At 42.2% G+C, this 13,304-nt stretch overlaps 1 protein-coding gene across 2 annotated transcripts in view; it reads right to left on the reverse strand.

Moving 5' to 3' along the window:
• The window catches only part of LOXHD1 (lipoxygenase homology PLAT domains 1), a 209,777-nt gene that overhangs the window by 96,425 nt on the left and 100,048 nt on the right, over positions 1–13,304 (reverse strand). For both annotated transcript variants that reach the window (XM_044292627.1, XM_044292628.1), the window contains exons 9-11: positions 2,989–3,069; positions 2,211–2,395; positions 202–300 (exon numbers count right to left, since the gene is read on the reverse strand). In XM_044292627.1, the coding sequence (XP_044148562.1) occupies positions 202–300; positions 2,211–2,395; positions 2,989–3,069 (365 nt within the window). The remainder of the gene's footprint in view (positions 1–201; positions 301–2,210; positions 2,396–2,988; positions 3,070–13,304) is intronic.

The following is a 13,304-nucleotide window of genomic DNA, read 5'->3' on the forward strand; positions in this document are numbered from 1 at the left end:
TGTAAATTAACTATCACTTCCCTCCATTGTCTGACGGTGGAAGCCATATCCACACCGCAAATACTAAAGAACGACAATGCATGGGACTGTGCCGGTCAGACACATGTGACATAAATCGAGTGAGTCTGACCACCAACAGCCTGAACATCTGTCCAGGAATAACGTTATACCAACCAACCACGTCAAGGAGATCTACTCTACCTGTGTCTCCATTTTCACCAAAAATATTCAGGAACACATCGGCATCTGTGCCACTGCCATTGGCGGAGCCAGTAAACACACGGGCAATATATTTGTTCACTGCAAGAAAATCAAGGAAAAAGGAAAAAAAATATCTTCGAGTGAGATACATTTTTAGAATATGTTATAATGTATTTGTTTCTTCTTTTAATCATTTTATTTATTTAGAGGTCATTTGTCCGATTCAAGAAAAAAGAAAATCTCAAAGGGTTCGGCCCATCTCATACATTAGGGGTGTATCGCTTCTTCTGCCATCCAAGATGGCCGCACCACTTCTCAGTCCCAAGACACTTCCTACTTGCTCTTGGATTGGCCAGCAATGTTCATGTGAGCAGTGTTGACCAATCCCAGGGCAGCAGGAAGTGTCTTGTGCTGCCAAATGCACAATATGCATCAGGTAGTCAAAGAAGCGGTGCAGCCATCTTGGATGGTAGAAGAGGATCCTAGGAATTGGCAGATCTGCATCTCAAAAGATGAAAGGAGGTCACCGTGCAGGCGTTCTGTTCATTGCCCAGTTAATGTGAAGTTCTTTTCTTGAACCAGAAGGTCGCTTTAAGACCAATGCTGAGGAGTATCTTTAGATTTTGGAAAGTCCCAGTGGGTTCCTATTGCAAAATTTTGGATGGGCCCCACCCCTGCTGAGCTCTGAGAAATATACTACTTTTTAAAAAAAAATTAAGTTACTATAATTTTATGACATATCATTATTGGGATTGCAGCCCTGATTTTTCACACTTAAACAGTTAAACTCAATGCGCCGCACAAAACTCGATTCAATGCAAAGAGCATCCCCTAGTGGTGACTGCAGGAATCACGGAGAAGCAGGTCAGTGCCAGGATCCCTCTCACTGCGCCTGCACCGTATACTGAACGGGGTGGCGCAGGCGCGAGATTTACATGGCAGACAAGGCCAGCAGGAGAACCAACGCTGGCCTGGCCCTGTCAATCAAGATAGACAGACGTGGAAATGAGGTGGGCGAACGCAGCCTCTAGGAGCAGGTGCAACACCCCCCCCCCCCCCCCCACTCCTAGGGGCTAATTTGCGTATAATAAAAGTTAAATTCAGGTGACATTTTCACATCTATAATGTCAGACTGTTTAATAGCGAAAATTGGGGCGACAGAAACAACTTTAATTGGATGATTTCTTCTCCATTCACATCCAAATGTAAATTCAAAATTCTAATGGTTTCCTATAATCTGGGAGCTACAGTTACACAGGTCACATGTCTGACAGTGGGGGAGGGGATTATTGCTGTCTGTTTCTAACGGCAACCACACAAATTGGAAAATAGCCCCAAATGCAACATGAAAATTGTTAAGGGGTTGTGTCACGTCAGCAAGTGGCATTTGTCATGTACTAATGTATTGTGCTTGTCCATGTTGCTTCCTTTGCTGGCTGGATTCATTTTTCCATCGTATTATGCACTGCTCATTTCCATAGTTATGGCCACCCTGTAATCCATCAGTGGTGGTCGTGCTCGCACACTATAGGAAAAATTGCCTGCCATTCTGGTGGCCGGGACCATGGGGGCAGACATAGACTGGTGCTTTTTTCTATAGTGTGCAAGCACGACCACCACTGATGGATTACAGGGTGGTCGCAACCATGGAAACGAGCAGTGTATAATGTGATGGAAAAATGAATCAAACCAGCAAAGGAGGCAATATGGACAATCATAATACATTAGTAAGTGCCTTGCATTAACTTTCTCTACATAATAAATGCTATTTGCTTAAGTGACACAACCCCTTTAAGAAAAACATACCTGCCAACCGCCAGACTGAACCATATAGAGAACTTTAAAGGGGGTGGGGCTTACATTACATTTAAATGGGTGTTTCCAAAATGTTGGGGGTTGTGAGCAGAAAGGCTTAGTAATATACCATTATTTGGGATACAAATGTTGGCGTGTAAGGAAAAAGATGTACAAATTTAAGAGCGACATGTGGAGGTGGTCCATGTACTTACTTTTGGGCACATCCATGGGGTTGAGGCTTCCCAGCAGATCTCTGACATACAACCCATCGCCATCTTCTTTGCTCAGCCAGTTGTTACACGGGAAATAGAAGCGCAGATGAGGTCTGTTCATGTCAGTGACGATCACGCGATCAAGATACCAACCTGCATTCATCCCGGTGTTATCATGCTCAATTCTAGGGGGAACAAAATAGCAGGGTTGGATTTCACCATCGTTATCAAAGCTGGGGTGCTAGAAAAAAACGGACATATTAAAGGAAAACTCTGCCAAAGAGAAAACACAAGTGAAGTTGTGTGAGAATACATCGGATTGCATATTTTGGCTTGAAAATCTGGCCAACATGATCTATCAAAGTTCCTCTTGGGCGGGGCATAGATCTGAAGTGCTCCGTGGGGGAGGGTCCTATATCCATAGAGACGTTTTCTGTTTTCACTTAAACACTGTATTGTGATTCTCATTAGGTCTATTGTTACTTTTATAATGTATTTTTTAGCATCTATAGATAACATTATAGTCAGATGCTCACTTTCTTCTGCATTTGTATTTTATTGTATTTTTTATTCACTTCATTGACTTGATAAGGAAAATAAATGTGATTTTACTGCTATTCATACTAAACAAATAAAAAGCTGTTTATTTGCTCGCCTGGAACCATACAGTGCACTGTGTGTAATAAAATTATTTCTCATCTTTCTGGAAACTAAAAGGATGTATGTCGCCATCTACTGGTTGTCAGAGGGTACTGCACATGCAACACATTCTGTTTACCTGATTTTTTTGATTGGTCCAACATTATTGGTTTTCACTCGGAAAACGTCCGTCTTCGTCCTCTCGAAAGCTGTTCTGCTCCTATAACGTAGGTACATCGGTCAGTCATATACCATGAAATTATGCACAAAAAAAACCTCATCTAACAAGCAGGGGAAAAAAAAAGACTTGACTGTCGCTGAGTCCACTAGTCAGGTACATGCCACCACAGAGGAAGAAAACCGGAGTTCAGGATCTTTGGAAGAAATGTCATTATTGTCATGGAGGCCGCGCTGATCGCTGATTTATACATTGCTTCCAAATGTGTTTCTTGTGCACGAAACACCTGTAAAAAGTGCAAAGTCCATGAGAATTCCAGGACGTATAAAGCCCCAGAATCCTCTCTGTATGTAAGAGCAGGAGAGGTTTATTACCTTATATACATGGGGGATATAGACAGAATCCGGTGCAGAGGTATATATATATATATATATATATATATATATATATATATAATGTGCTGTAACCCATAGCAACTAATCAGCAGATTGCATTCATTGTCCACAGCACTAAAAATGGTGGCTGAAAGGGATTGTCCACCTTAAAGGGCATCTGTCAGCAGTTCTGTATCTATGACACTGGCTGACCTGTTACACGTGCACTTGGCAGCTGAAGGAATCTGTGTTGGTCCCATGTTCACATGTGCCCGCATTACTGAGAAAAATTATGTTTTATTATATGCAAATGAGCCTCTAGGAGCAACGGGGGCGTTACCATTACACCTACAGAGCCAAGCGCACATGTAACAGGTCAGCCAGTTTCACAGGTACAAATCTGCTGACAGATGCCCTTTAAGAGCTAAGTGCAATGGTGGACGCCTTGCTCCACCGGTTCTCAGCAGGTGCAATGTAAAAAAGTAAGCAACTGATCACAGATGATGCTCTTGGCATGGAAGCAACAAGGACCAAGTCCACAGGGTCAACCAGCCGGGTCCCTGCTATCAGCTGCAATATGACTATTTCAGGCTGGATTAGCAACTACTGGCCACAGCAGTCTATACTCTGCAAACAATTTTCATACATATCCCCCATGGATTAGTATAGGAGTACTGCAGGTATTTTTTTTATTCTATTCACACTGACGTATGTTAACAATGGCATCCTTATACCATGGGGGCATAGGAAATAAATGGCGTAACCTGTTACAAGCTGATGAGTATAAACTAAACAACAGCGGCCTACATTGACTAATGTGAGTGCATCTAGTCCGTGTCATGAACTGGGCCACAATTTGGCCCAAATTGGGGCAATTTGGCACCTTTATGGTGCAACATGGGCCTTCTAGTTTAAAGATATGCTCCGCAGGGGTGGGGTTTACCTGGGCAGGGGCATGACTTATTAGAAGAGGCGTGTGCTACAATTCTGGTGTAATATTCTGTCTTAATCCTAACCATCTAATAGTTAGTATGCAGTCAGAGAACAGTGTCTATCCGTGCACCAAATTTATTCCCTGTGATACATCTGACCTGTCTAAGCTTATGCCATCTAGAGGATTGGTAAATCTTCCCCAATATTGCTTAGGGCTGAACATCTGACTCTGAGAATAATTTGAGATTGCACTACCTTTCATCTCCATGTGGTGGCGCCACTTACTAAACAACATTTTGAGTTAGTAGTATGGAGTCAGTGGGCTACTGGAGCTCAGTAAGTAGTTGGACAGGGTGGCTTGATCCATCCTGAATGCAAGGTGTTAACCCTGTATGAATCTGTAGTTCAATAAATGTCTTAAAGGGAACCTGTCGCCATGAAAATGCTACAGAGCAGAAGGAGATGAGCAGATTGATTTTTCATTTTTTGGTAAAGATTCAATTCCCTGTTCATTCAATGCTTAGGAGTCCAGTGGGCGGAGTGACTCAATGATTGGCAGCTTTCCCTGTATGTGCATACGAAGATCAATGAGTAGAACCGCCCACTGGACTCTCCTAAGCATTAAAAAGTAGATTTTCTACTGAATCATTTCCCATAAGACTATACATCAATCTGCTCAGCTCCTCCCGCTCTGTGACAGGTAGCCAATAAGGTGCAAGGCCTCAAAGCAGGGGTGCACACCGCCCCAGGGCATAAATAGAGTGGCGGCAGCCCATCCTTCTTTACGCTACATATGTATGTATTATTTATGTTAACCAGCAGAGGGCTCCCTAAGCACAGCAACATATGCAAACAGGCGAGGGGGCAACAAGTGCCATCCCAGCTGTGCTAGGATGGCGGGTTTCATCATAGAAACCAGGAGCTGCAGCCCGGGGCGCCATTTTTACACTGCACTTATTTTTCGATTGTAAATGGAGGGGTGTGAATAGGGACGGGGGATGTTTTACTAATACCACCAGGTATTTTATATATATATATATATATATATATATATATATTTATATATATATATATATATTTATATATATAAAAATTATATGAACGTATATAAAAAAAATTCCCGCAGTACTCAATATTCTAAACCAATCACCAGCAAATACATTACCGGTAATCTAACCCAGGGAACACGGTGAAAAAAAATCATTTGCCTTAATAATTTTGCCATAAGAACTTAAATGTCACCCAAGCCAGCAAAATGTATTGTATAAACTCAAAAAAGATCAACTAAAAGAGTTAAAAAAGGCCCTTACTGCATATAAAAATATAAAAAAAAGTGTAGAATTTTTTTTTTAAATACAGAAGTTTATTCCCAGGACTTTAGTGTTGTCATAGGGACATGTCTGGATTCCAGTCACCATCCTCATCACTGTTCACATACATGTAGAGGTGTATACAGGTAGGTGGCGATATGGATGGTGATTGGAATCCACACAATGGGCTTTATAAGACAGCACTAGCTGCTCCTAGTGACCAATCAGAGTTCACCTCAGTCCTATAAGCTGCACTGTGATTGGCTGCTAAGAAGGTCTGGATATCAGAGAGGCATCAGGTGTCTCCAGCCTCAGTGACGCTCCTGTATCTGACTCCTTATGGCAAAATTACCAAACACAATGTTTTTTTAAATACATGATCATTGAAAATATATATTTTTTTTTATTTTTAGTTAATTATCCAGTAGAGATTGGCTCTGCGGCTGTTGCTGCGCACAGTGAGGTGGCGGATGGAGGGCTCCCTGTACTCCGGCCCCAGCTGCAGAGTCAAGCGGTACCTCACCTGTAATACACAGTAAAGCTATACTGTACACTGTCATGTATTTGACTACCAGGGGCGCTGAGAGGGGGGCTTGTTCTCACGGCCAAGAGCTTCTCCGCCTTAAAAAAAAATCTGATTAATAAGGCAATAAGAGAAGGTGGGGTTGGTGCACTGCCCAGCCTCCTAGTTCTCCATGCCACCAGCTCAGTGCCCGTTCTGTAGGACCTCGTTCTAAGTCACATCTGATGGCAAAAAATGGCACAGGAGAGGACAGATACATGCAAGCACTGGCACTGCAGATTACACTATTATAAGAGAATAATAGCTAACACTACTATAGGGGTACTGTGCATTACACTAATACAGAGGCACTGTGTCTGTGCAGTACACTATTATAGAGGCACTGTGCAATACACTATCTATTGCAATACACTATTATAGAGGCACTGTGCAATACACTATCTATTGCAATACACTATTATAGAGGCACTGTGCAAAACACTATTATAGAGGCACTGTGCAATACACTATTATAGAGGCACTGTGCAATACACTATTATAGAGGCACTGTGCAATACATTATTATGGTAACACTGTGCAATACACTATTATAGAGGCACTGCAATACACTATTATAGAGGCACTGTGCAATATACTATTATGGTAACACTGTGTAATACACTATTATAGGGGCACTGTGCAATACACTATTATAGAGGCACTGTGCAATGCACTATTATAGAGGCACTGTGCAATACACTATTATAGAGGCACTGTGCAATGCACTATTATAGAGGCACTGTGCAATACACTATTATAGAGGCACTGTGCAATACACTATTATAGAGGCACTGTGCAATACACTATTATAGAGGCACTGTGCAATACACTATTATAGAGGCACTGTGCAATACACTATTATAGAGGCACTGTGTAATACACTATTATGGTAACACTGTACAATACACTATTATAGAGGCACTGCAATACACTATTTATTGCAATACACTATTATGGTGACACTGTAATACACTATTATAGAGGCACTGTGCAATACACTATTATAGAGGCACTGTGCAATACACTATTATGGTAACACTGTGTAATACACTATTATAGAGGCACTGTGCAATACACTATTATAGAGGCACTGTGCAATACACTATTATAGAGGCACTGTGCAATACACTATTATGGTAACACTGTGCAATACACTATTATAGGGGCACTGCAATACACTATTTATTGCAATACACTATTATGGTAACACTGTACAATACACTATTATAGAGGCACTGTGCAATACACTATTATAGAGGCACTGTGCAATACACTATTATAGGGGCACTGCAATACACTATTTATTGCAATACACTATTATGGTAACACTGTACAATACACTATTATAGAGGCACTGTGCAATACACTATTATAGAGGCACTGTGCAATACACTATTATAGAGGCACTGTGCAATACACTATTATAGAGGCACTGTGCAATACACTATTATAGAGGCACTGTGCAATACACTATTATGGTAACACTGTGCAATACACTATTATAGGGGCACTGCAATACACTATTTATTGCAATACACTATTATGGTAACACTGTACAATACACTATTATAGAGGCACTGTGCAATACACTATTATAGAGGCACTGTGCAATACACTATTATAGAGGCACTGTGCAATACACTATTATAGAGGCACTGTGCAATACACTATTATGGTAACACTGTGCAATACACTATTATAGGGGCACTGCAATACACTATTTATTGCAATACACTATTATGGTGACACTGTAATACACTATTATAGAGGCACTGTGCAATACACTATTATAGAGGCACTGTGCAATACACTATTATAGAGGCACTGTGCAATACACTATTATAGAGGCACTGTGCAATACACTATTATAGAGGCACTGTGCAATACACTATTATAGAGGCACTGTGCAATACACTATTATGGTAACACTGTGCAATACACTATTATAGGGGCACTGCAATACACTATTTATTGCAATACACTATTATGGTGACACTGTAATACACTATTATAGAGGCACTGTGTAATACACTATTATGGTAATACTGTGCAATACACTATTATGGTGACACTGTGACTGACATTATTATAGTACACTGCGGCTTACACCAATATTAGAGTACTGTGGTTTGCACTCTTATGGGGAAACTATGTTTTACACTAACATAGGAGAACTGTGGGTGACACTATTATGAGGGTACTAGCAGAACTCATATTGTATGGACACTTTGGCTGTCACTAGTGTAAGAGCAGTGCCCCTGGTACTATCATTGCCATACAGTGGCTGACGATTAATTGTATTAACAGTAGTTATCAGTGGAGCACTACAGCAATTGCCCTGTGGCTGGCACTGTTGTATGGGCACTGCCACCATGTGCAAGTTCTGCTGTGGCTGCCACATTTTTATTGACATATATATGGCTGGTTTTGGCTGGGGGGCGGTGACTTACAGGTAACATAATCAGGATGGAGGATCGGGGGGGGGAAGGGGGGTATCATATATGTTTTTTGGCCAGTAAGCCCACCGCCTGCTCCTGCCCCATTTCCAGTTGCCGGGAGGTACAGAATGGTGGAAAGCAGCTTAGCAGCCGCCATTACTGTCCCCATCTCAAGCTCTGGTATCAGATTTTTCTAATATTTAATTTAGGTGGAGAATCCCTTTAAGCACTAGGACACTGCTGCCAATCCAGGCCTCTTACAGTACATGGTAGTCTAAACATCTCCCTGTACAAAAGAAGAAAATATTAGGTAGCATGCTTATATGAAGTCAACGTCTACTCTGAAAATACATGGATTTTCTTTCCTTTTTTTATTTTGCCATACAAAAAATTCAGTCCTGCTGCTGGACTACTTGTGGGTTTAGCAATGGGTTTCAGATTTCTGTACCTAAAAGACATAGCAGAGGAGTCTCCTGGCACCCTAGGAGCGAAGATATGGAACCTATCCACCCATTGTAGATGATAAAAGCAACAATTGAATTCATAGAGCTCAGCAGCGCCATCTAGCGAGCAATTACTGTAGCATGCTATATCACTGCTCTGCCTCACTGTTCACCTGTGTTACAGAGCAGCCTATGGGGTGCACTCCTGTGACCCTATAGGCAGCCAATCAGCTCTCTTGGACCATTTGTCTGGTCCAGTGTCATTCTTTCCTTTTCCCGGCACCAAATTTTTCAGAATGAAAAAATAAATGTGACCAACGCATAATAGCAACAGCGCCACCTAGAATTTATAATTTTATGAAATAATTTTTTTTTTTTTTATGTCTTGTACATTTTGAAGTTCATTATTTGAAGGGCATCTGTCAGCAGTTCTGTACCTATGACACTGGCTGACCTGTTATATGTGCGCTTGGCAGCTGAAGGCATCTGTGTTGGTCCGATGTTCATATGTTGCTAAGAAAAATGAAGTTTTAATATATGCAAATGAGCCTCTAGGATCAACGGGGCGTTGCCATTAGTCCTAGAGGCTCCGCTCTCTCTGCAACTGCTGCGCCCTCTCCACTTTGATTGACAGTGAAAACATCATTACACCTGGCCCTGTCAATCAAAGTGCAGAGGACGCAGCAGTTGCAGAGAGAGCAGAGCCTCTAGGTGTAACGGTAACGCCCCCATTGCTCCTAGAGGCTCATTTGCATAGATTAAAACATCATTTTTCTCAGCAATGCGGGCACATATGAACATGGGACTAACAGAGATTTCTTCAGCTGCCAAGCGCACATGTAACAGGTCAGCCAGTGTCATAGGTACAAAACTGCTGACAGATGCCCTTTTAATCCCCCTCAATATCCTCCATATCTGCATGTGAATGCTGCCTCCTATGAGGTTGTCTGCCAGCAGAGAGACTCCCGTAATATTCACGCTTCCATTTACTGCCCCTGTGAAACATTTAAGCATTTCTTAGCATTTTAAGGATTAAACCGCTCCAGAGTGGCACTTTACAGTCGAGAAACCGACCAGAAAACTTATTAAAACTATATAATTTAAAAGGGGTTTTAATGAGAAAATGGCGTTATCAGTCCCAGGGAGCGTCCAGCCTCTTAATCCTCAACATGACTAATCGTATGCCTTACTCTCACGCAAGGCAATGAGCGAGCGTCTTATTGTGTCGGCTCGCCCAAGCTAGGCCTCCTGCAGATAGAGATTACAGAAAAAACTCTAAATGCTGAGTGTATGGCAAAAAAAAAATGGCTGTAGAAACCCCATGTATTTTCTTTACCAGTCCCTCTTCGGTTCCTGTACAGAGTGTTAAGGTCGCTTGACTGCTCCTAACACTCAGGACAGTGCGGTTACCTCTTGTCAGTGCTGTAACAAGGATAAAACACAATATACAAGCTTTAATAATGCAAATTATGGAAATGACATCACAGTTTATCACACATGAAAAGTGAGAAAATGTAAATTACTGAAGTTGACATTTCTGCCACTAGGTTAACATATTAAATTACATATACATCAATAGGGTTAGAGGGGGTACTATCTCTCCTTAGGGAGAGAGCGCCTTAATCAAGGCGCTCTCTCCCTAAGGAGAGATAGTACCCCCTAACCCTGACAGGCCTCTCACCCAGTCAAGCCAGTACTCTCTGCTCTGCACTGATGAGGGGCAATCACCCCGAAACAGCTGTCTGCAGATGAGATGCTGGCTTATTTAATATCCAAGTCATGTCTCAAGGCTTAGTTAAAGAGCTGAACATTGACTTATAGGATAGCTGCCTTACATCAGGTGGCATTAGAGGCAGAGCTTGTTAAGAGCTCATTTGCATTCATATACCTCAATAGAAATGCTGTTTGTCTTGTGTCCTCAATGGACATGTTTCCCCTAACAGCGCACCATGTGGTCACATATGGTGCTGCAAGTACAATTTATCAATAGCTAAAATGTGATATTGTGAATTTATCATGATGCGTGAAGTGACAGATTAAAAAATTAAGAACTTCAAGTTGTCTTTAGAAGCATTCATATCAATGGGTTTTGCAGCTTGCAGGTATGTCATTAATTATCTAATAGGAACTTACAGCACTCCTCAGGGGCGGGCTTAATGAATGTGTAGCAGCCACACAGAGGTCCTGGAGTAAGATAGCCTGCATATTTACTGAGCACTGATCCCAATCACAAGACAGGGAGTGGTTTACTCTGTTCGTAATGATGGAAAGGCTGTCAAATTACAGCTGTTTTGCCACCATGATTTTAATATCAGCAAGCCATCAGGAAGATGCTCTATGACAAGGATATTAAGTGAACTTTGAAAAAAACTGAACTGAAAAAAACTGAACTAAAAAAAACTTCCCATGTTTTATGGTCCCTTCACCAAAAGAGTTCATATCAACGGGTTTTCAAATGGTAGGTTTGGAGTTTATTATTATCCAATAATAACTTACAGTGCCCCTCAGGGGTAGGGATAATACTTGAGTAGCAGCCACATAGAGTTCCTGGAGCTACTGAGCACTGCTCCCAATCACAAGTGGGAAGTGGTTTACACTATTTGTAATGATGGAGCAGCGGCTGTTAAATTATATCTGCTTTGCCACCATGTTCTTGAAATCGGCAAGCCATCAGCAAGATGCATGATGAGAAGGGAATAGAAATAAATTCCCTGATATCTGGTCTAGTGGTTTTGGGTTACAATATAAAATCTGCAAAAAAGGTCCCAATCATACATGTATTAATAACGCTCATACAGTGAGGAACAGAAGTATTTGAACACCCTGCAATTTTGCAAGTTCTCCTACTTAGAAATCATGGAGGGTCTGAAATTCACATTGTAGGTGCATTCCCACCTGAGAGACAGAATAAAATAAAAAAAATTCAGGAAATCACATTGTATGATTTTTAAAGAATGTATTTGTCTTGCACTGCTGAACATAAGCATTTGAACACCTGAGAAAATCAGTGTTACTATTTGGTACAGAAGCCTTTGTTTGCAATTACAGAGGTCAAACGTTTCCTGTAGTTCTTGACCAGGTTTGCACACACTGCAGCAGGGATGTTGGCCGACTCCTCCACACAGATCCTCCCCTAGATCTGTCAGGTTTCGGGGCTGTGTCTGAGCAACACAGAGTTATTAGCTCCCTCCAAAGATGTTCTATTGGATTTAGGTCTGGAGACTGGCTAGGCCACTCCAGAGCCTTGATATGCTTCTTACGGAGCCATTTCTTGGTTATCCTGGCTGTGTGCTCGTTGTCATGTTGCAAGACCCAGCCACGACCCATCTCATAGGCGTGCGCACGGGGTGTGCCGGGTGTGCCTGGGCACACTCTAATAGGTTCGTCACCTCCATGCGCACTGCCCCCCAGCCTATTTCCCTGTCTGTTTTGCTGGCTGCCGCCGCCCGCCGCGCTGTCAATTCATTTACAATATCTGGCTGTGGGCTGCCGGCGGGCGGTGGCTAGTATTCAAATAGGGGGCGGAGTCCCGGACCCGGCAGAGGCAGAGAGGGAGTGCGTGCTGTGCGGCGCAGGCTGAGTTGACGTTGACGTCACGTCACGCTGCATCTGAATAGTAGTACCCTGCCTGCGCGCCTGGCCGTCTGCTAGCTGGTGAGGTGAGGGCTGGGCATATAAAAAAAGTAGTATGTACCCCCCCGTCCCACAGTGCTACGAATCCTCTGTTGTCGCCTGTATTATCCTGATACCCCTCAGTTATATAATATATCTGAGGGGTATCAGGGTAAATCATACAGGGGATAATATAACTAGGGGTATCAGGGTACATGAGGGGAAATATAACCGAGGAGGGCTAGGCTACTATCAGACATTATACAGGGGTAATATAACTTATCTTACCCCTCACCCCTGTATTATGTCCCTGATAGCCCTGCTCACTTGTATTACCCCTGTATAATGTACCCTGATAGATACCCCTTAGTTATATTACCCCCTGTATAATGTACCCTGATACCCCTCAGTTATATAATATAACTGAGGGGTATCAGGTTAAATTATACAGGGCGGGGTAATATAACTAAGGGGTATCAGTGTACATTATTATACAGGGGGTAATATAACTAAGGGGTATCAGGGGACATTATTATACAGGGGTAATATAACTTAGGAGGGCTATCAGGGGACATTATACAGAGGAAATATAACTTATATTACCC

Source organism: Bufo gargarizans, chromosome 1, assembly GCF_014858855.1.
Source record: "Bufo gargarizans isolate SCDJY-AF-19 chromosome 1, ASM1485885v1, whole genome shotgun sequence".
NCBI lineage: Eukaryota > Metazoa > Chordata > Amphibia > Anura > Bufonidae > Bufo > Bufo gargarizans.